Source organism: Micrasema longulum, unplaced genomic scaffold (assembly GCF_059751315.1).
Source record: "Micrasema longulum isolate JH-2025_06_02 unplaced genomic scaffold, ASM5975131v1 h1tg001672l, whole genome shotgun sequence".
Lineage (NCBI taxonomy): Eukaryota > Metazoa > Arthropoda > Insecta > Trichoptera > Brachycentridae > Micrasema > Micrasema longulum.
In genome coordinates this window covers 143,265-169,465 of record NW_028278851.1, presented here as the reverse complement: position 1 = coordinate 169,465, position 26,201 = coordinate 143,265, and the positions used below count along the sequence as shown (strand labels likewise).

The 26,201-nt window shown below is 33.3% G+C and overlaps 1 protein-coding gene across 1 annotated transcript in view; it reads right to left on the bottom strand.

Moving 5' to 3' along the window:
- The window catches only part of LOC148274358 (kin of IRRE-like protein 1), a gene marked incomplete at its 5' end in the record, with an annotated part of 166,607 nt that overhangs the window by 8,950 nt on the left and 131,456 nt on the right, over positions 1–26,201 (bottom strand). Inside the window, one exon of the mRNA XM_088237230.1 lies at positions 10,454–10,532. Coding sequence (XP_088093356.1) covers positions 10,454–10,532 — 79 coding nt within the window. The remainder of the gene's footprint in view (positions 1–10,453; positions 10,533–26,201) is intronic.

Sequence of the window (26,201 nt, the reverse complement as noted above, 5' to 3'; positions counted from 1 at the left end):
ATCCGAACGGTTTTTACAAAAGATTTTCCAGTTAATTTTCGTAAGTATACGAAATTATGTTTAATCTTAAGAGGAAACGCGGTCTGACTTTTCTTCATACAAACGTATTCACGTATTTTCTCTCTGAATTATGGCACTAGAGAAATGTTTTTTTTGCAATAACAACAACTACAACAAACTATCACGCCGCTTACCCGTAAGGGTAGGCAGAGAGGATAGAACGCCCCATCACTCTATCTTTGCATTTAGATCTCGCTTCCTCTACATTCATAGATCTTCTCATGCACGCGCGCCGATTATTTACTACTTTTACCATGTCCTTTTTCAAGTATTTGTTGGATTTGGTCATGTCATATCTATCACGGTCTTCCTCTATTTCTGCATCCACGAACATTCGCATTGTATATATTTTTAGCCGTTCTTTCGTTGTCCATTCGCTCCACATGTCCAAACCAGCGCAGAACTCTTTTTTATACATTATAGAAATTTACAATTGGCGTGTCCCTATATTGTTTCGTTTTTAAAAAAATGCGCACACCTATTTATCAAAATTCTCTGTCCTCACAATTTATCTCAACCGAAACACAAAAATTATATTCTATACGTACATATGTAATGAGGACTAAATACAATTAGTGATATCAAACTTTCGATTGCGTTCATTTAATCTATTTAGCAAGAACTCAAATCTAGCAATAGCAAAGCATTGCTGGGTTTAGCTCGTACTTTATAAATAATACGTTTTTTGGATCAATATGAAAGCTTAAACAATCTTAATAACACCTTTATTTTATTAGTTGGAATTAGGCAATAAATCCACAAATGTATAATTTATATATAAAGAAATAAACAAAAATACGTATCCAAGAAAACGAAGTTAAATTTAATATTATATTTTTAAATAAATTAATTCTTTTTCTAAAAAATAACGAGTGAGATTACATTTGAATGTATTCACAAAGTTAGTATTGAAAATATCAAATATTTTTTCGAACTTATTTCCATACCTATGTATTCTGGATATAGGTGAATGCATTTCGAAGTTGGTACGAGAATTGTTACAATAAAATAGTTAGATATATATATATAACTGTAGCTGTTGGAATCAAAATAAATACTACTTTTTACGATTTTGTTTATAATAAAAGTAGAGAAAAAGTTTGCTTTTAGAGAATTGGGGTGTTTTTTACTCGGGGCTTATCGAGTAAAATGACGACGCTGCTTTGTTGCTAGGAATTTAGTAAGATAGGTGTATCAAAGTAAAATTTATTGATACGGTGTATAAGTGATGGCGAAATTCGATAAGAAATGCGAGGAAGATATGAGAATTTGATTTAAGAGCGTTCTCTTCCTGCTTATTTTCTCAAGGAAGATACGGATGTATGTTTACAGGAATATGTTCAACCCAATATTAACCGAGGTCGAAATGCCGAGCTTTCAAAACAGGGGTGCAGACTGCTCAGGCAGGTAGCTCCTGACCAAAAACACTGGCAGTTAAGATATGTTCGAGTATTTTTTCATAAATATATATGTAGAGTTCATAGTCCATAATCGAAGACACACACGTACTAAAACGTTTAACCTAAAATAGTGTAATGGCCGAAGAAAGCAATTTCATAATTTTCTATAGAATCCAATACAGCAACTCTAACAGTATTGCACATGTAATCAAGAGGCACCGTTTATTTATTTGATTTATTTAACACTTTATATACATATGAGGGCGGGCATATTGCCTTAAGGCAATTTCTCCCTACCTACCCAAACCGTTCAGTTTGAGAAAATTACAAGATTAACAAAAAAATATACATAAAAATTAACACTATACTATGAAGATAGGCGAAGAGATAAGAAAGAAAAGAAAAAGGATAAAGGAACAACTTAAATATTTATATAGTGACATTTCAATCTTGACATAAATGTATATGAAGAAAGGGCGTCTCTAACATTAGTGGGTAGATCATTCCACAATCGAGCAGCTACTTCTGTGAAAGAGGAGGCAAGAAAATTAGAGCGATTAAAAGGGTTCTCTTGTTACTAGAACGAAGAGATAGTCTGTGGTGTGATAAAGAGTGGAAGAGCTCTCTGAGATAAAAAGGCGAAGTGGGATTATTTAAAATATTGTGAAGAAGTGATAGAATGTGAATGTTTCTTCTATGCCTGATACTGAGCCAGTGTGTTGCGTGCGATATTCGGTTATGTGGTCGAATTTGCGAGAGTCAAAGATAAAACGTATACAAACATACTGCAATCGTTCTTACTTATCAATTTATTCAGAGTTGGCATCTGGATAACATACATCCGCATAGTCAAGGAGTGGAAAAAGTAAGCTCTGGACTTATGTTTGCTTTACATTAATTGGCAAAAATTCTGTAATCTTTTAAGTGAGTGCAAACTGCTATAAAGTTTACGACTAACTTCGTTAACCTGATCGTGCCATCGTTTTGCAGTACATTCACATCTTTTGGCAAAACTGAGCGGAAAATCGGCAAAATCGGGGGCTGTTTTCTTAAGCGTAGCCTCCCGAGCCTTTTCGTCAGCCTTTTCGTTGCCAAGGATTCCGCAGTGTCCTTGTATCCAGCCGATGTACACGTCCTGGTGTCTGCATCGTAGATTCTGGATATCCGTTCTTATTTCCATTACAATAGGGTTGACCGAATTTCGGTCAGTTATTGCATGGACTCCAGATTTGCAATCTGTCAGGATCGTTATTTTCTTCCATCTGTTTGGTGGCTTCTTCAAAACATAGACCAGGGCTTCTCTGATCGCAAAAAGTTCCGCCTGAAACACGGAGCAAAAATTGCCGAGTTTCAACTTTCTCGACGGCAGCTCTCTGATGCCATCGTAAGGTACAAAAGCTGCACCCACTTTGCCGTCCAAGAGACTGCCGTCCGTGTAGATCCTCAGCTCTTCCCGCACCGTCCCAGGCAGAACCTGATCATCGTAGCCGTGATCTATCGGATAGCGCTCCGCCGGATGAGGAAGTGAGAAATAGTCTCCCACTCCCTGGTAAAATCTGTCCAGCGGCAAGTCTTGCAAGGTGAGGCTCCTCTTCACCTCATATGCTTCTGCAAGCTCCCTGATCCTCAGATCGAGTGGCATGAATCCACTCAAAACCTGTGCTGATACCAAGGAGATTGTTCTGTATCCCTTGCATGACCTGATGGCTATTTGTCGTTGGATGGAGTTCAATTTCTTCCGGTTGACTTTCCTGTTGACCGCGTCCACCCACACGCTTGAAGCGTACGTAATCAGAGGCTCTACAGCACCTACGTATATTTGCTGCATAACCTCCGGCGACGCACCCCATGTGGGTTTGGCGGCTCTCACGAGTTTGTTTGTAATACCTGCGGCTTTTTTACAAACACCGTCAACGTGTTTGGACCAATTCAGGTTGCGATCTATGGTAAGACCCAAAACCTTGAAGTGGTCCACATAGTCCAACTGAACTCCGTTCATATGAATGGCTGGCTGGCGGCGGTCCTTTCTTCTTTCAAAGACAACAGCTGGAGGCGCGATGCAGAGGCCTGGGTGAAGATCTATGCGACATCCCATCGGTGATAGGTAATAAAGAACTCACACGAGAGGTAGTATCATACATGATAAATATAGCGCAGGAAATTGGTAAAATAAACCAAAGTAGGGAACAAAATGCCGAACACTCCTCTAGTGGAACGGAAGGCCCGTTGACTACTGCCAACAGGCCGGCTTCTCCTGAAGAGTTTTAAGTGGTTTCTTCTCCACGTGAGCAAATGCTGAGAAGTTCCTGATTAGCCCACATTAATATATCCCTCCTGATCCCAATAGTTTAGATAAATATTAAGATATTTAATTGCAGAAAAATCCACTTTTTGAAATATAAACCTTGTATATTACAAGCAAGGTAAATAATAAAGCAACTCCCATATAAAAAAAATAAATAAAAAAAAGTACACTCACATCGTCTCTACTATGAAAAAATGAACTACAAAGGAATGTGGTATATAAAAAGACGACCTGACGCAACGCCAGTCAGTCAGCCCAACAAGTTCAGTTCAGTCATTCAGCCCAGCTCAACGACGTCACACAGTTCCAGTATATAGTTCAAGTGCAGTCTCTTCAACCCATCATCGCCGCTACGCTCGCGCTGCGTAACCAACTGCTGAATTTTTATTCGACATGTAATAAATACGCATTAAACAGCAGGAAACTGTGGTAGGAACTCCTACCTTCAACAATATCTTTCCTTCTTATATTACAAAAAAAAAACGTATCCCTAACTCTATGAGGCTAGAGCCCTGTGTTGAGTTGGGATACAACAAATTTGAAAGTGGAAGCATGTATATTATTAAATAATAGCAAATTAAAAAAAAAATATATTACATAAACATTTATGACAGTAAGCTGAGGAATTTGTTTTGTATATCAGAATATAATTTTAATTTCATGAAAGTCCTTTCTCATTCTGTTCATGTAGGTATCTTTTAAGGTCTTTTTTTATATATTAAAAAAAAATGCATATATAATATTTTGTTGTGACTTGACAATGGATGTGAAATAATGTACTATTGTGTTTAAAATAAATAATACACTGACACTCCGGAACAAACCTGTGGGCAAGTGGAGTGGCCACATCCATAAATAAAAAGGAAATGTTATTGTATAAACATTTTTTGTAAACTATAAATGGATTAAATAAATAAAGAAATATATTTCAATAAACATATGGACAACAAGCTAAAAAGTAAATAAATCTATACAATTTCTCCCAGCAGTCTCTTGCAATGGTCTCCCTTAGACAAAATCTAAACTTGTACACTCTTTCGGAAAATGCCTTTCGTTTTAGAGAACTTTATATGTTCATCAAGAACATTGAACACTCTCACCAGTGAACTTAACCTGAGCTCCCTTAAGCGGTCCTCGTATGATTTATTTCTTAGAGAAACTACCGTTTTAGTGGCTCTTCTCTGGACTTTCTCCAACAACTCTATGTTTTTTTTAAATAGGGACTTCGAGTAGACGAACATATGTTTTATAAATTTTGAGGAACAAATCTTGGGTGATGTGAGCGAATGTTTTCCTCATTAAGTATAAGAGGAAATTGGTGCGTTTGACAATTTCGATACTATGCCATTTAAGATGACAAGTAATCACAATCTTTTTGTGCCGTTACTGCTTGCACTTGATTTCCATCCACGGTATATATTATTTTTTGATTTTTAGGGCCAATTTGTAGGACGGTGTATTTCTCAGGGTTAAGCGTTAAGAGTAATTCTTTTGTTCATTGAAAAATCTGATTAAGGTCATCTTGGATTTGCTGGTAGCTTATTAAAATGAGGATGTTCAGCGGTTTTTTAAAATTATTTTTGTTTGTAACAGTCTATTTGTAAGTGTAACAGTGTGACATTGATTTGGGTACCTGGACACTCCAACATCGACGGTAACGAGGCAGCTGATGAACTGGCAAGGCTGAGAGCTGAGACAGCCCCAATAGGCCCTGAACCCTACTGTGGGTTGCCTAACTGTGCTCATCATAAAGAGAGGTCATGGGTCAGGAAGCAGAGCGTAATATTCTGGCAAATAGTACCTGGATGTGAAGTAACTGATAAAAGGGTCCACGTAAAGTTTTGTTTTTGACCTAATCAAGCTCAGCCGAAATCAAGTTAGGATTATCACTAGAGCCCGCCCAGGGCACTGCAGATTGAACAAACACCTTTCTAGAATGAACATCTCCGAAACTTCTAGATGTAGATTCTGTAATGCAGATAAGAAAACACCTATACACATTACACGTGAACGTGATGCTGTACATCATTAAAGTAGCTTCATCCTCGGGGGACCACTAGTTAAACCTGAGGATGTTAAAAAGCTCGCCCTTAACCTAATAGCCCGATACTTTGCGGATCTGGATTTTGAGGGGGAGATTTAGCAAAATGTAAACTCTCGCCTTCCACACAGTAGCCAGGCTCTTTATAAACCCGGGCTTGGAGGGAGGAAACTATTCACGGAGACTCGTCACAATAGATATTCAAAGGTCGCAGTGACGTCACGAGCTTGCAAAACACTAACCCCCACCATAAAGAATAAGAATATCAGTCTATTACAGTCTAGGTACTGGACATCAGACATATTTTTTTTAAAGTGTGTTTGACGCATTTTTGGTCATGCGGTTACAAAATATATAACAAAATGTAAAAAGAAAAATTAAAAGTTAGAAAGTGCTTTCCTAAGGGAAGGCCCACTGACGTGAAATATGTCGACATCCGAGGCGATGCGATTGTAAGTGGCAAGATTGCTCTTCCAACCGGCATAACCATTGGCAGGTTGGTTCTGCATAGTGGTAGGTAAAACAATCGATGCTGTCTTTGTCGAAGATAGTTATCAGGTACGAACAGACCTACATCCATCAGAATTTCTGAGTTATGTATGCGACCACCAATCACCTGGAAAAAGTGAACACCTAAATGAACGTCCCTCCTCCTCCATAATGACTGATAGCCTAGCATCCCCAGTAAAAAGTCGGTTGGGAAGAGCCAATGATAATCTAGATTACGCTGATGTTTCCACGACTGATTTGAGATGTGAGCAACTCGATAAAATTGAACGACTTCATGCATAAGGTACATTTTTGGTCTTAGGAAATATGACCACATTTCTGATTATCGTAGGCAACTGAAATGGCTAAAAATTAGACAGCGGAGAGACTATCATTCCCTCTCACTTCTGTTCAATGTACTTCATAGTCCTAACGCCTCAACTCAAGGCACTCTCATAATACCCATCCACATTTCCTCTTTCTTCTCTAACTCATATAGTGTCCATGCGGCTCGACTGTGGAATCATCTCCCATCCAACATCAAAGATGTTACTACATTATTTCTGTTTAAATCACGTCTGAAGAAACATCTCCTTTCTCTTCCTTAATCTCTCCTTCTTTCCTTTTTCCTCCTTTTTTCCCTTTTCCCATTGAGTAATAGTTTTGATTTAAGGTAATTTATAAACAGTTATGTTTATTTCTATTTTTATATATTTTAAACTTTTTAATCTTTTTTTTCTATTGAATATGTTCTGTAACTTGAATTATAAAAATAAAACTTTCATTTTATTGGTTGATTGGAAGAAATTGCCATTTGGCAATAAGCCCACCAATGTACAAATAACATTATGTACAAAAAGTTAAATAAAAAAATAATATCCACACTCTTTTAGGTACTGATAGCGCAGAAATTTTTTCTGCACTCTCTCCACTATCAAAAATTATCGAGTCTAATGTGGCGACCAAATAATGTGCGATTTCGACTTGTATATTTTTGACCAGGCGTTTACGGGGTTAGAAGAGGTAATACACGACGCGCGTGGAAATGGAAAATATTTTATTTATAAGGTATTCGAAAGAGCAAGATATCCCACTCGTCGAGGGAGACTGTATTTGGTGTGAGTCGGGAAAATGCAGAGAGCGACTGAAAATATTCAAATTGTTCGACGATCGTACGCCGTGCTTTACTTTTCTGGCAGACGAAGATACTATATATACAATATACACATATTGTTTGTAAACTTATTGCTTTTTCAAATTTTAAAGATTACTTGAAAAACCGCCATTCTTTACTTTTTCTCTGCTGCACTCTGCACGTTTTTATATTAATTTTTCCTCAGTGGTTTCTGGTTTTTAAATGCGTTTCGTCTTGTTAGGACTTTATCAAACTTTGATAATGTTAATTTGAATTTATTTAGTTTTTTATAATTATTTTAGTTTATTTTTCTTATTATATTTACGACGATAATTAGGTCAATGAGATTTATTACATTTTATTTTCTTATTATATTAATAATATGTTTAATAACTAATTTAAGACATGTTTCATTATACTTTTTGTAAAATGTTTCCCTCGGCACGGGACACCCCAGTGAGGGAACATTAAAAAAATTAACACAAAATTTTAAAAGTATAATAAAATAAAAAAATATAAAGTTTTGTCACAAAAATGTTTTCTTTTTATGTACCGTTCCAAATAAGTTTTTAAAAATAATTCTCGAGAGTATTTTATCTTGATCATGTATTAAAAGTTTTATTAATAATAATATTATATATATATATTTAAAATGTTGTAGAAGATACAAAACATAATAATGAGCATTAAATGAATAGATACAGGGTTCTTATTTTAAATATCAGAAAAACTCATCGACTTGAACTCATGACGTCACGAGCAACTTAAAATTTAGGTATTTTTTTAATTAAATCAATTTATTTTGTCATTAAAAAATATTCATTAATTTATTTTGTCTTATCGCTACGGATTTATTCAACCGGCAAATATAATTAAGTAATGAAAAGATTCGCCACTGGCCAAATCACCCTAAAATTTTTGGCAGAATATTTTAAAAATCCTACAATTTATCGGCCTTTTTCATGTGCCTGTTGCCATTTTTTGTGCTAGGGAAGTTATAAACATTTCAAACAAAACACTGCAGATATCTGATTTAGTGTGGAAAATTGTAAAGCGTATCAAATGGAGATGTCAAAACTAGAGCTAGTTGAAATAAAATTTACTGTATTTTAAAAATATAATTCGAGCGGTATTGCCATACTTTTGTAGAAAAAAACTGTAAAATTTTAGCAAAAGTGTAACATGAAATTGAATTGCTGTTTTGAATAATAAAAAGTCATTTTTCGAAAAGGAAAAACTACAAAAAATCAATAAAAACATTTTTAAAATAAAAAGGCTTCTCCAAATCATCTTCCTTTTTTAAAGGTAAGAAAACTTTAATTTTTAACTCGTCGTGGAATTGAAATAATTCAATCAGATAAAAAATTTACACTGCAATAAAAGATTCAGCTTTGTAACTTTACTAAAATCAACAGATGAAAGAATTTAAGAAATATTATAATTGAAGGTATCTTTTTGGTCTAAGGAAATATGACCACATTTCTGATTATCGTAGATTCAATATGAACTAGCTGACAGGCGTCTCACGCTTAGATCAGCTACGTCTACGGCGAGAGGAAAAGTTATTATACCTATACGCAAACAGCGCACTAAATTTAATGAACACGCATTTGCGGTCGCAGGCCCTATGGCATGGAATGCTCTCCCAGCAAAGGTGCGAGGCTGTGAAAGTGAAGTGATGTTTCGGAAAAAAAATAAAACCCACTTGTTCTCTTAATCATTTGAATAAATCCGTAGCATGTGACAGCAAAATAAATTGTTTTAATTAAATTACAAGTTTAAAAGCTTCAATTAAATTCATTTAACAATAGAATTACTATGTAAAGCGCCCTTGAGGTATTTTACTACAAAAATGGCGCTATATAAGTTATCCATAATGATAATAATATAGTAGGCAACTGAATTGGTTCAAAATTAGACAGAGGAGAGACTATCACTCCTTCTCGCTTCTGTTTACTATGCTTCATAGTCCTAACGCTCCTAAACTATGTGAAGAATTTCAACGCTTATAAGTTCATGGTTTACCTCTTCGTTCTAATTCTCTTAATACCCATCCACAATTCCTCTTTCTTCTCTAACTCATATAGTGTCCATGCGGCTCGACTGTAGAATCATCTCCCATCCACTATCAAAGATGTTACTACATTATCTCTGTTTAAATTACGTCTAAAGAAACATCTCCTTTCTCTTTCTTAATGTCTCCTCCTTTTATCTTTCATCTTTATTCCTTTATACTCATAGAGTACTGATATTGTAATTTACATACAAATACAATTATTTATATTTTCGTCCATCTTCAGGTATTTTATTAAGTTTTCTATTAAATATGTTTTGCAAACTTGAATTATAAAAAGGAAAATTTTATTTTATTGGTTGGTTGGAAGAGACTGCTATTTGGCAATAAGCTTGCCAATATTCAAACAACATTATGTACAAAAAATTAAAAAAGAAATATGGATGTTCGGACAAGGCTTGTTGCAATGTAACACGGTATTTAAAATGGCTACTTAAACCAGCCAATGACAGGTATAATTTGCTGATCTCGCAGAGAAAGAGTCAATGAAAGCAGTAGAGTTTAAATTCGATAAAAAACCTGGTTTGCAAAACTTGTTTAGTGACAAAAAATATATATTTATTTTATCAGTGAAACTGATAGGAAGATTCGGGGTCTTTAAAACGGTTTTTTGATATGTGGATGGTGTGCTTTGACTGAACAATATTGTATCTCACCCACATCGATAAAGGTTTCTGCTCTTTAACCTAAAAAAAATAAATATTTGCGTGCTTTTGATTTACCCAAATATTTCAATTTTCTTTGTAAATATCATTTGAGTCGTAAAAAACTAACAACTAGAAATTTGGAATCAAGTTGTGGTAGAGTAGGGTGCAAACCTTGGACCTCTGATCCTTCAGTCCGCGACACTAGCCACACGACCACAGCTCGGTCAAATGTTTTCCATCTCCGTTGTAAAATGTGAATTTTTCTGTTGTTTTAAATATAAATAATACCAAAATAAACTTACTTGGATTTTACCGTGTACCGCTTCCCTTTGACATTCCCATCTGGAGATTCGATTTCGATAACTTCGTCCTGTCTTCGATCTGGAAAAAAGAGAAAATAACATTAATGAAATAAACAATAATCAATCTAAATCCATAATATTATAAATGCGGAAGTGTGTTTGTTTTTTTTTATTTTTATTATTTTTAAAAGGTAAGTAAATAGTTGAATAAAAAATGAAGAATAAAAATATATGAACGCTTAAGTTTGATTTGCTGTTTTTAATAAGTTGTTGACTATTTTATTTTTTTTATATAAATCAAAAATAAAGTATTTTACAAGTATAATACGTTGAATTACATTCCCAGGAGTTACGACAACTCAATTCGGGACATAAATAATATTAGCATTTAGAAAATAACACATATTGAGAACAACAAAGAAACAAAGCAAGTTTAGCACCTTTATAACTAAATATACAACAACAATATATACGCCTAAAACCTGTTCTTACACAAGCAGAATAAATATATATATTAATTTATTTATTTATTATTTATTAATTTATACGCCTAACGGGCGTTTACATATATTAGAAATTACATTTAAGTGCAGCAGTGAAACATAAGTATGTAAAATTAAAGATAACATAAGAAAAACTAAAAGATACAATAATAAGTAAAAATAAGGAAATGTACCGACAGAGGTATATGGTATATATATATAAAAAAACGCTTTTAAGAATAAAAAAAGTAGTGAATATACTAAAGGAGATAAGGTCATTAACATCACGTGCCATGCAGATGATGCTGCCATAGTGATGATGAGAACATATCCATCTCTATTTTTAAAAATGTATTTAGGTTTTTTTCCTCACGTTTTTTAACAGGTATTAAATTAAACAGTTTTGGTACTACACTCCCCATTGTTCTATCTCCATAGTAGTTCTTCTGTCGTGGCATCGTCAGTTTTTGTGCCGATACTTGTCGGGTCACGATCTGGTGGGTTACTTTGCATTTAAAACTGCAATCGAGGAAATGATCCGTCATTATTTTATATTGAGACTGTTTGTTAATCGGCAAAACGTTAACATAGTCAAATAATATTTTATAGTTGTCTTTTGCCGCAATCTTTATTTTTGCAAGTACGATAGTTTTTAAAATGTGTACTCTGTCGGTATAAGATTTGAAACTTAGTCCCCATATTAAATTATTGGGTCGACTAGCCCCATATAAACTAGTCTCAGCACTGGGTATGGTACGAGTATGTATGGTTTTAAGTGGTACATGTTAAACAGGCAAACTCTTAGCTTATTGAAAATTTTTTTTACCCGTTATTCCTAAATAAACCTAATTATTAATGACTTTTTTACAAGGTTACGTCATTTTGCCAAAATGTCAGATATGGGACAAATTGATAGAATAAAAAATAATTCTTTTGATGTTATTCATGAAAATGTATAAAAGTCTTATCTTTTGGTGAATAGTTGTCTTAAACACACTATAATAGACTTGTTCTTGCGTTTTCATATCAATTTTCGGAAACATAGTTTCACGATTGCATGAAAAAACTGATAAAATTGATTTGATCGGTACATGATCAGTGATCAGTATTTTCCCATCACTATTGACATTAGATTTACAGCTGTCATTTTAATCAAGCTACAGTTTAAGGACTATAAATACTATTATTTTGATACAGGATCTATTTTTATGCATTTACAATCTTGTGGATTTTTATGCAAGGTAATAAAGAAGTCTATGCATCTACAGGGCTTATGACCTGTCATCGACAGGTTCAAGGGGCCACTTTATACACAGTGTAACATTCACCAATCCACCCATATTTTAACATGTATATTCCTTCAATTTCTTCATCTGTTGATGTTTGTGAAGTTAAAGAGCTGAAACCTTTATTTATGCGGGTGAGATTCATCTAATTCAATTATTTTACCTGCATACCAGGCAACGCCTGAAAATATTATTTTTTCAATTTCTATACTTCATCATAGACCAGGTGGATTTATCAACAATATTTTGCACAATCAACTATTCCTGTCATAATTTTGTGAAGCAGTAGATGGTCCGCACACACTCTGCGGTATTGTAGAGAAGTGATTCCATGGTAGGTGGAGGCAGCGAGAGTTGATACATAAGAAAGACCGGTTTTGTATTTTAGGTACTTTATAAATTTGTTCTGAATGTTTTTTATTCTTGTTATATATATGGCATACTAGTGATTTCATATCTGAGATGCGTATTCCAAATGACTTCTAACAAATGTATAATGTAATGAAATTAGGGCCTTTGGATTATCAAAGTATTTACTAATTCAAACTTTGATAAATAACTAATTTAAGGTAATATTTTTTATTGAATCGGCATTCACTTCGTAACACTTCATTATAAATTATTATGAAAATAAAACATTGTTATCAGTGTCACACAATTTTATTCTTTTACAAGAACACAACTATAGTTTCGGGAGAGCACTCCTCCCATCGACGGGTGATATAAAACTAATATAATATATTCGGCGGCCTCCGTGGTGTAGTGGTCAAGACGCTCGACTCACGCACGGAAGGTTCCGGGTTCGATTCCCGGTGAGAACACAAAAATTAAAAATGTGATTTTTCTCAAGCCTGTGTGCTCTGTGATGTGATGTAATTCACCACTGTAATTAGAAAAAAAAATGTTAAAAAAATGTTTAAAAAATGTTATAATAAACACAGAATATTGTTCACAGTATGATAGAATCTAAACAAAAAATAAACAGATTAATCAGTGAAATTTAGAGCAGGGGGGTTTTTTAAGGCTTAGACTTACTTATTGCAACTTCCACTTATGTGCTAAATTTTAAGAAATAAATTCGACTTAATGTTCTGTCCATGTTTTCATATCTGTACTTAAGATAACCATCCATTCATATGCCAACACCTTAGATAAAGAAAAAAAAAACCCCTGCTCTAAGTTTCACCGATTAATCTGTTTATTTTTTGTTTAGATTCTATGACATTGTGAACAATATTCTGTGTTTATTGTATTAATTTTATATCACCCGTCGATGGGAGGAGTGCTCTCCCGAAACTAAAGTTGTGTTCTTGTAAAATAATAAAATTGTGTAACACCGATAACAAAGTTTTATTTTCATAATAATTTAATTTAAGGTATGTTTTATTATACTCACCCCAGTAAGAGAACATTAATCTGTTTAAAAAAAATATACAAAATTTTATAAGTATATATAAATAAATTAAAAAATATGTAATGTCTGTTCTATTTTAAGACCAAATAGCAAAATAATTACAAATGAGAATAAATAATTGAAAAACAACAAATTTTATGAAATTTAAAAGTAGTTTTAATTTCATTTTCATCCACAAAGAAATGCAATTACAAACAATTCTAAAATTATGCAAATTATAAGGAGGGTGTTTCCCAACTGAAGTAATTTATCCGTTACTAGTTCTGACTCCCACGGGATAGTTTTTGGACTGGTTGTCCCCTCAATAAATATGTCAAATCTTTCGCCTTTGCTTGTAAACATACTTCCGTTGGATGCGTACGTTTCTTTTCTTCTTTTTAAACTTCGTATTTTTTGTTCATTTTGAACGTAGATGCCGATATAGTCGATTCTCAATCTAGAAAATGACGAAGAGAGGCTAAAATCGATTTTAATCTGAAAAAAAAAAATTCTTCAAGCATCCGAATTTGTTTGTTTAAAATACTTGTAGCATATCAATGTACCTAGGTAATCTATCATAATTGATCAAATTAATTTATTATCGTTAAAAAAATAATATCATGCGTGTACATAAAGGGACATAGTGTAAAATTGGATCACAGTCTATGTAAATATGTTTTATAGTGGTGAAGATTTAGATTGGTTTGTTCATTTATTATTTAAAATTAGGGTTGTATAAATATTTATTAATTTCCAATTGTTCGAGTATATTAAATTTACGCGCCTTGTTTTCAACATGTAATGGAATTGGCATGGAATTAAGAATAGTCCAGAAGGCGTTTAGAATTATATTTTAATACAGCGGACTGTGTCCAATAATTCCCCCACTTAGACACACTTTCGCCGCGCGCATACTTGAAGTCACCAAGTAATATTGCCAGATCGCGAAGAATATAACCATAACACAAATGTAAGGAAAAAAAAAACAATTTGTTAATTTTTCTATAATTTTATTGTGCACTCGGAAACATTGATTGACACAACAGAGTAAATAAGTAAAGGGTCATTTAATGAGAGTAATTGAATTAATGAACTTTGAACTTAAAATATAAAACAAATTTTATTTTACATAAAACGGATATTTTTATATCATGTTAAATAATATTTTATGTTTTAAAGATAATGTCAGCTAAATGTCCACCACGGCGTTGTTTAATCCGAGGTTAAATGTTCATTATTTCTCTTATTATATGAGGAAAGTGGGGTAAACATTTTTACTACTCTGGCAACACCAACGAAATTTCCATTTTGTTTTTTCGACAATCTGACCGATGGAAGAATAATTCAATTTTTAAGTAATGCATTTGTGACAAACACATTCATTTGATAATTACACATGAAATGTGATTGCATCATGTTTCTTCAAGATACTAGCAGTATTTTTACACTTAAAAAGGACACAACACGGCATGGTTAATTTCGAATCAGGAGTTGCGTACTTAGCGACGTCTACAAAGAAACTAATGTGTCAAAACGTAAACCTACTCATTTATGAGTGGTTGAGTCGCCTTCTGTTTGATGTGCGTATGCGGTTTCTGGACTATTCTTAATTCTATGGGTAATATATTTATTAATTTGACAATTAAGGGTATATGAAACAAATTTAGAAAACGGAAAATTAGTTATTGATGCCAAAACAAACTTTACATAAAAAAGTACCTACCTAAATAAAAGCGTAATTCAAAACCGTCTCTAAATCTTGCAAAAACAGATTTCAATTATACTACTTGACACCGCAAACTTAGCATTCTCCATTGAGTTGGTGAAGCATAATTACAAATCTCACAATGAGGAATTCCACTGTTTTTTAATATTTTTTTTCTATTAGCGTACTATTTAACTAAGCAAAAATATATACATTTTTGTGCGTTATTTACTAAGATATGATTTTTTAAAGTTACATTTATCAAATACCGCGCCAAATGACTGTAATCAGTGTGTCACTTTTCAGTAGTGACGTCATGAAACGGTTGGCGTTCTTACTTTTACTGACCGCGGTAAGTTGTATTTCTCCAGCCAATAACAAAACTGACGAGAATCTATGGAATATTGCCTATGCCTATGTACATATTGCCTATATCTATAAAAAATCGGTAGATCTGGCAACGCTGTTGAAATGTCAAAACTTTTCAATCACAAATTATGCTTTTAAGGAATTTTACAATAACAAAATACATTAATCAATCAAATTATAACTATTCCAACCCAATCTCTTGAAGTTGATTTGCTCTTTTTGATAAAAATATGTTGGATACTTTATTTTTTAAGTTAGGCAGAGATAAACTAAATATATCAAAATATGATGCATATTCATTCCCGGCATTCTGCAATCTAACAATAGGTGAGTTATATTGAGCTACCGTTCGAGAATTTTGACAGTAAAATATTGTAGATGTTCTGCTTAATCTAGGTGGTACATAGAATGAAATCAATTTCAGTAGATCAGGGGTATCAAACATTGGTTTTATTATTTTATATAAAGTCGTAAGATCGGTCGATGTCCTTCGTTCTTGCAATAAATTTAGTTGATTTAAGAGAGTCTATAATTTTGTTATAATTTAATTGATTAGTAGAAAAACCCATCTTAAAATTAATACATCTAAGAAACTTATTCTGAATTCTCTCAATAGAATCTGAGAAAGTGATTTGATAAGGTGAACATTTTGGAGAATTATAATCTATTGGATATACATACTTCCAAAAATCAGCTTGTAAATTTTTTTCCCAAGAATAATTTGAATGTATTTCTCGAAGTAAGAGCACAATTTATTGCTGTTTTTTCGGATTTATAGGCTTCTGATAAGAATATTTAAGAAAAAAATTAAAAATTATGCACTTTCAAATAACTTTGGGAATTCAATGTTTTTTGGTCTAACGACCCAGCCCGCGTTCTAATTATTCCTCCTCGGACTATACTATTGAAAGTAATAAATCTATACAGGGTGTTCTTTAAACCCAGTCACATCCGAAACCACGATGATCAGTATGGGCAAGAAGACATATTAGCATATTTTAAAAAATATTTAGAACGAATAAAATTTATAAAAATAACATATTTAAAAAAACAAATGGTTGCTTACTTCTGCAGGGGAGAAGTGAGGGGAGCGCGGCGCAGTGTCAGACTCCCCCCTCCCCCCTCCTCGTTTCACCTCTGCAGAAATAAGCAACCATTTGCTTTTTTTTATGTTTTATTTTTAAAAAATTTATTCGTTCTAAAAAAATATTTTAATGTGCCAATATGTCTTCTTGCTCATACTGATCAACGTGGTTTCTGACGTGACAGGGTTTAAAGAACACCCTGTATATAGTCAATATTAGTTCTACGTTTTTGTAGACTAGAAATATTATCTTCTTTAAACCTGCAGGATCACGCCGTCCTGGAAGGCCGTCAATGACGATCTTTAGACTTTATTCGGCGGAATTAAGAGGCGCTGGACTGACATGGGAAGAAACGAGAGTGCTGGCTGGCGATAGGGTCTTCTGGAGGCAACTGGTGATGTCCACATGCTCCACTTAGGAGCGGATGTGCAAAAAGGAAGAAAAAAAAAAAGACATTGACTCTATATCAGCACCTATCTCCAGTCCAGGCATCCACGTTACTTTTCGAAGCGAGCGATGTTGGACTGATTCCAAGTGATTAATTAACATTATTCAAAATGTTTGACTACAAAATTGATGCTTTAAACACAAAGAATATTTACCAATTTATCTGGCCAAACGTCAGACTTGCTAAAATTTAAATTTATCTCATTCCAGCAGTTCGAAAAGTTGTAACTGATTTCATCCAAAACTACTTTCTCATCATTCGTTGACACTACAAGTTTCACCTTGGGATAATAGACTTTTATATAAATAGCGAGAAAATTATTCTTCTCTAATTTTCTCATTCGCGTGTCCAGATCGATGCAGAGTACGCCTGATTTATTAACTTTAAGATAGAAGCCGTTCGTCTGATCGGGAATCCACAAGTCATCTTTGGCGTACTGTTTCACGACGAAATTTGAGTTCTCGCACACGTGGGTGCGCGTCCGGTCTAAGATACCGAAAGAGTTATTGCAAAATCCGGTGTAAAATATGTAATGTCGTAAGCCGATCCAGTTATACTCGGGATCGTGAAAAGTATTTGTAAACTTAATATCAGTCATGGACGAATGAAATACTAAACTTAAAATAAACATGAATGCTAACACTTTGCGAGAATTCATAGTATCTACATTGTTGGAGAAATACAAAAACGCAATTGAATGCAATGACAAATTTATTTGATAGCTGTCAACTTTGAAGCGCTGCAGCGTGCTATTTTGTTTTTGATTAAATTAAAATTACAACGAATTTTGTTTTAGTTCTTACGCAACGCACCTCCTATTGAACGTGTTTTTTTTAATATTTTTTTTTATGTTAGTTGCATTTTTCTTTTACCTTGCTTTTAATGTATAAGGTTAATATATACTCCAAAGCGATAGTTATTTATTTGTTTACTTAAAAAATTGTGTATTTTTTTTATATTTTTATTTATATTAAATTTACTTTAATGAAAAACTTTATTTCGTTATTTTATGTAAGGGTCGGTAAGATGTTTCGGCTGTGACCTGTTTCAAGAGGAAACCACAGAAAACTCGTCAGAAGAAGGCGGACCGTTGTAATTCGTCAACAGATCTTCCGATCCACTTGAATAGTGTTCGGCATTTGGTGTCCTTATTGAACGTGGTTATGCAGAAAGCAGCTAGTCCACAATTTTGAAAAATGAGATATTGGTCAACAATATTTTGAGTTTGTCCAATTTTTTGTAGGCAAGGATTTAACTCCCTGGAGAGCTGTTAATATTTACATATTATTTACAGTAGAGAACTTATGAAGCTAGGCATTTTCATGGCATTATAAATACTATTTATCTGAACATATTACAACAGAGATGAAGAAAATTCAAGAGAAGGTAATATAGAAGTCCAGGCATCTACAGGGCTTATGACCTGTCATTGGCTGGTTTAAGTGGCCACTTTACACACTGTGTAACATTCACCATTCTGCCTATATTTGAACATCTATATTCCTTCAATTCCTTCAACTGTTGATGTTTGTGAGGTTAAAGAGCTGAAACCTTTATTTATGCGGGTGAGATTCATCAAATTGAATTATTTCACCTACATACTAGGCAACGCCTGAAAAAGCCTTGTGTAAAAAAATTTGGACAAACTCAAAATATTGTTGATAAATTACCTGGTCCATGAAGAAGTATAAAAATTGAAAAAAAAAATATTTTCAGGCGTTGCCTAGTATGTAGGTGAAATAATTCAATTTGATGAATCTCACCCGCATAAATAAAGGTTTCAGCTCTTTAACCTCACAAACATCAACAGATGAAGGAATATAGATGTTCAAATATAGGCAGAATGGTAAATGTTACACAGTGTGTAAAGTGGCCACTTAAACCAGCCATTGACAGGTCATAAGCCCTGTAGATGCCTGGACTTCTATATTACCTTCTCTTAAATGTTCTTCATCTCTGTTGTAATATGTTAATATAAACAGCTCCCCAGGGAGTTTAGTCCAGTCCTTGTCTACAAAAATTTGGACAAACTCAAAATATTGTTGATAAATTACCTGGTCCATGAAGAAGTATAGAAATTGAAAAAATAACATTTTCAGGCGTTGCCTAGTATGTAGGTGGAAAAATTCAATTTGATGAATCTCACCCGCATAAATAAAGGTTTCAGCTCTTTAACCTCACAAACATCAACAGATGAAGGAATTGAAGGAATAAAGATGTTCAAATATAGGCAGAATGGTAAATGTTACACAGTGTGTAAAGTGGCCACTTAAACCAGCCATTGACAGGTCATAAGCCCTGTAGATGCCTGGACTTCTATATTACCTTCTCTGAAATGTTCTTCATCTCTGTTGTAATATGTGAATATAAACAGCTCCCCAAGGAGTTTAATCCAGTCCTTGTCTACAAAAATTCGGACAAACTCAAAATATTGTTGACTATTTATCTGATTTACATAGCGCTATTTTCGATCCCCTGAAGATGCGTCTTTTTTGTGAAATGTGTTTCGTCATCTACATTGCAGAACGTCCCTCAAAATCCACATTCCCTACTGAAAAACGTTCATCAATTCTGCTGTGATATCTGTTTATATATATTTTTTAAAAATGAACTAAGCAGCGCGCACGCAATTTTTGTTTTTTGTACAAAAAATACAGAAGACAAATTCGATAAAATTATCAATTAAATTTATGCTTGCCACAAAAATAACACCAGTAAAAAAATGCACTTTGGTGATATATTTTTCTATTTCTTGTCATTTTTGTTCTTCTTCTTTTTACCAGGTAATTCAACAATGTTTGAGTATGTCCAAATGCTTGCAGACTGGCCTGGTAAAAAGAAGAAGTATACAAACTGGAAAATTGTTTTCGGGCGTTGCCTAGTAGGTGATTTGGTTCACCAGGATGAATCTCACCCGCGTGATAAAGGTTTTAGCTCTTTTACTTCACAAAAGTCAACAGATGGAAGAGTTAAGGAAATGCGGATGTTGAAACATGGGCAGAATTGTGAATGTTACACAATACGTATATTGTTTAGAAATGTAAATAATTGGGATATGTTTTAATAATAATTAGGTATAAGTTTATATCAGGACATTCATTGTTCGCACTATTTTAAGACTAAATATTTTTTTTTGAACAAACTAAGCAATTAAATATAACTGAACTCTTTCAACTAGAATCATTAAAATTTATCCATAAATTAGCCACTAATGTAATTGTAGACGAAGAACTAAAACTTGTAAAAAAATATAGTCAACATGGACATAATACGAGAATATCAGACAAATACCACATACAACTTTCTAAAACAAGACAAGGACAATCAAGACTAATGAACCAGGGACTGAAATTATACAATAAACTACCAGACAAAACTAAACAAAAGACTCAGACCAATTTTTTAAAATATGTAAAAAATATTATTTTGAACAACAGATTTTAAATGAAAAATGTATATATTATTTTATGTAAAATGAATGTAATAATCCGTAAGGGATTATAAATAAATTTTCAAATAAAAAAAAAATAAAAAAAATAATGTAAATGTTTCTTTTATGCCCGATGTATTAAAAATAAATACAACATTCATATTATTACCATTTTATTATAATGTTACTGTGTTCGGTCTCAAAATGAGTTAGTATATAACTCCTAGGAGAGCAAATTCTTCTGAATGAATAACTTTATTAATAATAATCAAAACAGAAAAGCTATAATGATCAACTCAATTAAGACACAAGCAATCAAGAGGGCCACTCCTAACAGCATCAAACTATCAACAGCATCATCGGAGTGCCAGGAAATAGATCTAGGAGTTGTTGGTCCAAGCGTTGTTGACATGGTGACAGTTTTTTTGTCAGTTTTACTCCAGTTTTCTATAGCTCGTACACCAATACGTCCACCTTCGTGGAAATGCATCTCATCAATATAAGCCAGAAAATTATCAGATCCTGAAAATTCTATCCAAATCTGAAAAAAATACAAATAATTTAATAAAAATCAAAGTTTAAGCTTAGGAAAAATTCAATTTATTCCACGTCGAAGCCGACGAAGAATGCGGTTCTGATTTTGACGGAGAGACTATCACACCTTCTCCCTTCTGTTCACTGTACGAATTATGCAAGTAGATCAATTGGAGCTCCTACGCAATTAGAGGATGACAGAAGAAAATGATATTGCGCGTCGAATACATTTATTTTATATTTATCATGATATTTATTGCATTTAGCTGGCGGTTGGCAAGCTAAATGTCAAGAAAAGCAGTCGCCATAGTAATTGAAATTAAATTTTCACTTTTTTTATGTTAGATACTCTCTACAATTTTGCAAATGCAATAAATTATATAATTTTTTATAGTAAACGACTATTTTTCGCCAATGAACTGTATTTTTTACGAGGAAAACAAAAAACGAACCGACTCGACAGTCGACTTAGAAATTGCACACGCGTTGACTTATAACCGATAAATTTATAAAGCACCTAAAATACAAAACCGGTATTTCTTATGTATCAACTCTCGCTGTCTCCACCTACCTTGGAATCACTTCTCTGCAATACCGCAGAGTGTGTGCGGACCAACTACTGCTTCACAAAATTATAACAGGAATAGTTGACTGTGCAGAACTACTTAGTTTAATAATAATACATGTTCCAGCCAGGATTTGTAGACGGTACCACCTGTTTCATGTACCAATAAGTAAAACGTCGTATATTAAAAATATTTTTTTTGTAGGGCTTTTTCAGTGTACAATACAAAATTTAAACACAGACTACACAAACACCACTCTTGTCAGATTTAAAATTTACATTAAAAATGCATTATGTAACTTAGTAGACATCTGGAAATCTGTTATTAGTTCTGAGTTGATACACTGTATCTGTTTGTTTACTATTCCAAAAAAAAAAAAACAATATTTTAAAAAAATTAGAAAATAAAAAGAAATAAAAAAAAATATAATAAAATAAAATGAAAAATTTAACAAAAAAAAGTTAACTAAAGTAAAATAAAATAAAATAACTAAAGCATGTTCATTTTTGTTCATTGTGATCGCTCAAGTACTGGCATGTTTTAAGCACGTCGATGGTTATTTTTGATTGAGCTACTGGGCGGGCTCCAGTGATAACCTTACTCGATTTCGGCTGATCATCATTAGGCCGAAGGCGAAACTTTGCGAGTACCCATTGATCAGTTCCTTCGCGTGGCGTTGACCAGGTGCTGGCATAATACGTTGAATAAATAAATAATTACTATTTACCCATAGAATTAAGAATAGTCCAGAAAGAGCGTAGAATCATATTTGAATACATCGGACTGTGTCCAATTATTCCCCCACTAAGCCTCACTTTCACCGCGCGCATTCGTGATGCCGCCGCGTAATGTTGCACGATGGGAAAAAATATAATTATAACACAAATGTAAGGTTAAAAAAAAGGAATCTTTTAATATCATTAAAATTGTATTGTGCACGCGGAAATATTGATTGATACAACAGAGTAGATAAGTAAAGGGTCATTTAATAAGAGTAATTGAATCAATGAACTTTGAACTTAAAATATGAAACAAATTTTATTTTACATAAAACGGATATTTTTAAATCATGCGAAATAATATTTGAGGTTTTAAAAATAATGTCAGTCAAATGTCCACGATAGCGTTGTTTAATCCGAGATCCAATTTTCACTAGTTCTCTCATTAGATGAGCAAAGTAGGGTAAAAAAATTTACTACCCTGGCAACACCAACGAAATGTTTATTTTGTTTCTTCGACAATCTGACAGACGGAAAAACAATTCAATTTTTCAGTAATGCATTTGTTACACACACGTGCATTTGCTAATTACACATGAAATGTGATTGCATCCTGTCAGTATTTCTACACTTTAAAAGGACACAACACGGCATAGTTGAATACTATCAGGAGTTGCGTACTGAGCGACGTCTACAAAGAATTTAGGTCAAAACGTAAACCTACTAATTTATGAATAGTTGAGTCGCCTTCTGTTTGATGTGCGTATGCGGTTTCTTGACTATTCTTAATTCTAGGTATTTACCCTTTTATTTATTTGGTAACCAGTAAACGTTAGATCGTATTCCATCCAGCAAGTCACACGGGTAAACGTTTGTTCCACGATAATTTGTCGTTCACTTCCAAGGACTTTTATCTGCATCGAAGGATGCACTACTTTCATTCGAATCGTGAAATAGTTTTGGACATAGTTCACTCTATTATTGAGGTCGAAGCAAATGGATCCGTTCTTATTGACCTTCATGAAGAAGCGATTACTGTCATCGGGTATCGTTACGGTACTGGACTCTTCGATTTTGACGACTTCATAATCGACTCCACAGCCGCGAGACGCGAAAAAACCCAAATTGCCATTGCAAAATTCCTCATAAAATTTGTCAAGTACTAGCGAATGAGAAGCAGCGAACTGGATGAAATATATGAAAATGAAATTTATAAACAAAGCGGACCCCATTTTCACGTCACAATGAAATTAAAAACAAACAGCGTCGCCACGGAAACCTGTTTTTTAAATATTTTTTATGGGAGTTGAGTATTAATTAATTAATTTATTTACATATACGCCCAATGGGCATTCTTAAGGACATATTTATTTATTTATTTATTCACACTCTTTATCAAAATAAAATTCCATATTCACTTTGCCCAGCTAACAAGGGTACATACCCCGTTCCAAGCTAGGCAATTATATATAATAATAGTTAACAAATTAATATAGAGCACAGACAAACAAAATATAAACTTATTCGGATACACATTTTGATTCATATACATACAGACATACACATATATACACACATGTAAATATAAATATACACATATATACACATGTACATACACACACACGTACATACACCCATGCGCATACACATACATACATTTATAAAAACATAGACAATTTATTTATGCGAAACTTCATGGTTGTCATCTATAAATATATATTTTTTTAATTATTCCTTATTTTTTATATTTTATTTTTGACATCCAGTACGGTTCTCCAATCCGTGGCATGCATCCAATTTTCTGACTCCCTACGACCAATGTCATGAAAGAGCGAGGTCAACACCTTCCATAACTTGACAACACTCCCGTCTTTCCACGATTCTGGCAAAAGGTTATGGACCTTTTTGCCGACGTTATAGTGTTGTCTCGATGCCAGAACAGTGTTGACCCCTTCACTTAGTATCAGATCCCTTTTAGAGTATCTTGTATTATGGTTGTGGTTGACGCTTGGGTAAATGTCTCTTTATGTGTGTAACCACTACCGTTCTCAATATATACTGTTGAATAATATTCAGTACTCTGAATTCTTTGAAGAGCATATTTATACATAGAAAATGATTATTAAAAAAAGTAGAAAGACTCAATGGTATATAGTAGACTTTGTGGGAGTGGAAGCGGGAGAGAGGTGTTTCTAATCCAATTTGATTCAGTGATCGTTTGAAAGAAGACAACTTGTTATCAAAGAAATCAAGACTGGTATGTTTGTTGGCAGACCTGAGAATTCTGGGCATAGGGGAATGAAAACCATAGTTAGTTCTATGGTTATAGGTATGAAAAAGTAAGTTTTGTCTGAGGTTTCTAGTTCGGATATTTTAAGGTGTTTATAATTGAATTTGATTCAGTGATCGTTTGAAAGAAGACAACTTGTTATCAAAGAAATCAACACTGGTATGTTTGTTGGCAGGCCTAAGAATTCTGGGTATAATCTGGCAATAAAAACCATAGTTAGTTCTATGGTTACAGGTACGAAAAATTAAGTTTTATCTGAGGTTTCTAGATCGGATATTTTAAGGTGTTTATAATTGAATTTGATTCAGTGATCGTTTGAAAGAAGATAACTTGTTATCAAAGAAATCAACACTGGTATGTTTGTTGGCAGGCCTAAGAATTCTGGGTATAATCTGGCAATAAAAACCATAGTTAGTTCTATGGTTATCGGTATGAAAGAGTAAGTTTTGTCTGAGGTTTCTAGTTCGGATATTTTAAGGTGTTTATAATTGAATTTGATTCAGTGATCGTTTGAAAGAAGACAACTTGTTATCAAAGAAATCAACACTGGTATGTTTGTTGGCAGGCCTAAGAATTCTGGGTATAATCTGGCAATAAAAACCATAGTTAGTTCTATGGTTATCGGTATGAAAGAGTAAGTTTTGTCTGAGGTTTCTAGTTGGGACAACACAGCGTGGTTAAATTCGAATCAGAAGTTGCGTCCTGGGCGACGTCTACAAAGAATTAAATGGGTCAAAACGTAAACCTACTCATTCATGAGTATTTGAGTCGCCTTCTGTTTGATGTGCGTATGCGGTTTCTGGACTATTCTTAGTTCTATGGGAATTGGTTTATTTGAGATATGAATTTTATGATTATTTTCAATTGTGTGATTTACAAATAGAGAATCTTGTTTTTTGTTTTTAAAGGGTCTTATGAGTTCTGAATATCTGGTTAAGAAAGAGCGTGCAGTTTGTAAATTTCATTGTTAATTTAAATATTTAGCTTATCTTTTAAGTTTTTTTTAAAATAGCTTGGTTAATATTATTTATTTTGAAGGCTACGATTATTCCATATTGTTTGAAAACACTGGAAATCTTTGAGGAAATTGGACCTGAAAATTCAATGCAAGCAAACTTGTCTATTAATTGATTTTTGATATGAGGATATATTAAGTTAATACTCTTTTTGTATGTTTTTTCGTTTATTATTTTATTAATGGACTTTTATACAAACCCATTATTTTTAGCTATTATTTTTAGTGTATTTAATTCTCTAAAATAAAACTAAAGCGAAAATGCCCTAACAAGGCGAAACAATCGTCACGAATTTTTAGTTTTTATATTTGTAAAAATAAAATGAAGTGTTCAGTAGACTCAAATCAGGGATTGATTACTTGTATTATAAGTTTAAATGAACAATTAGAATGTATTGCAACAGAGAGGGAAAACATTATTGAAAA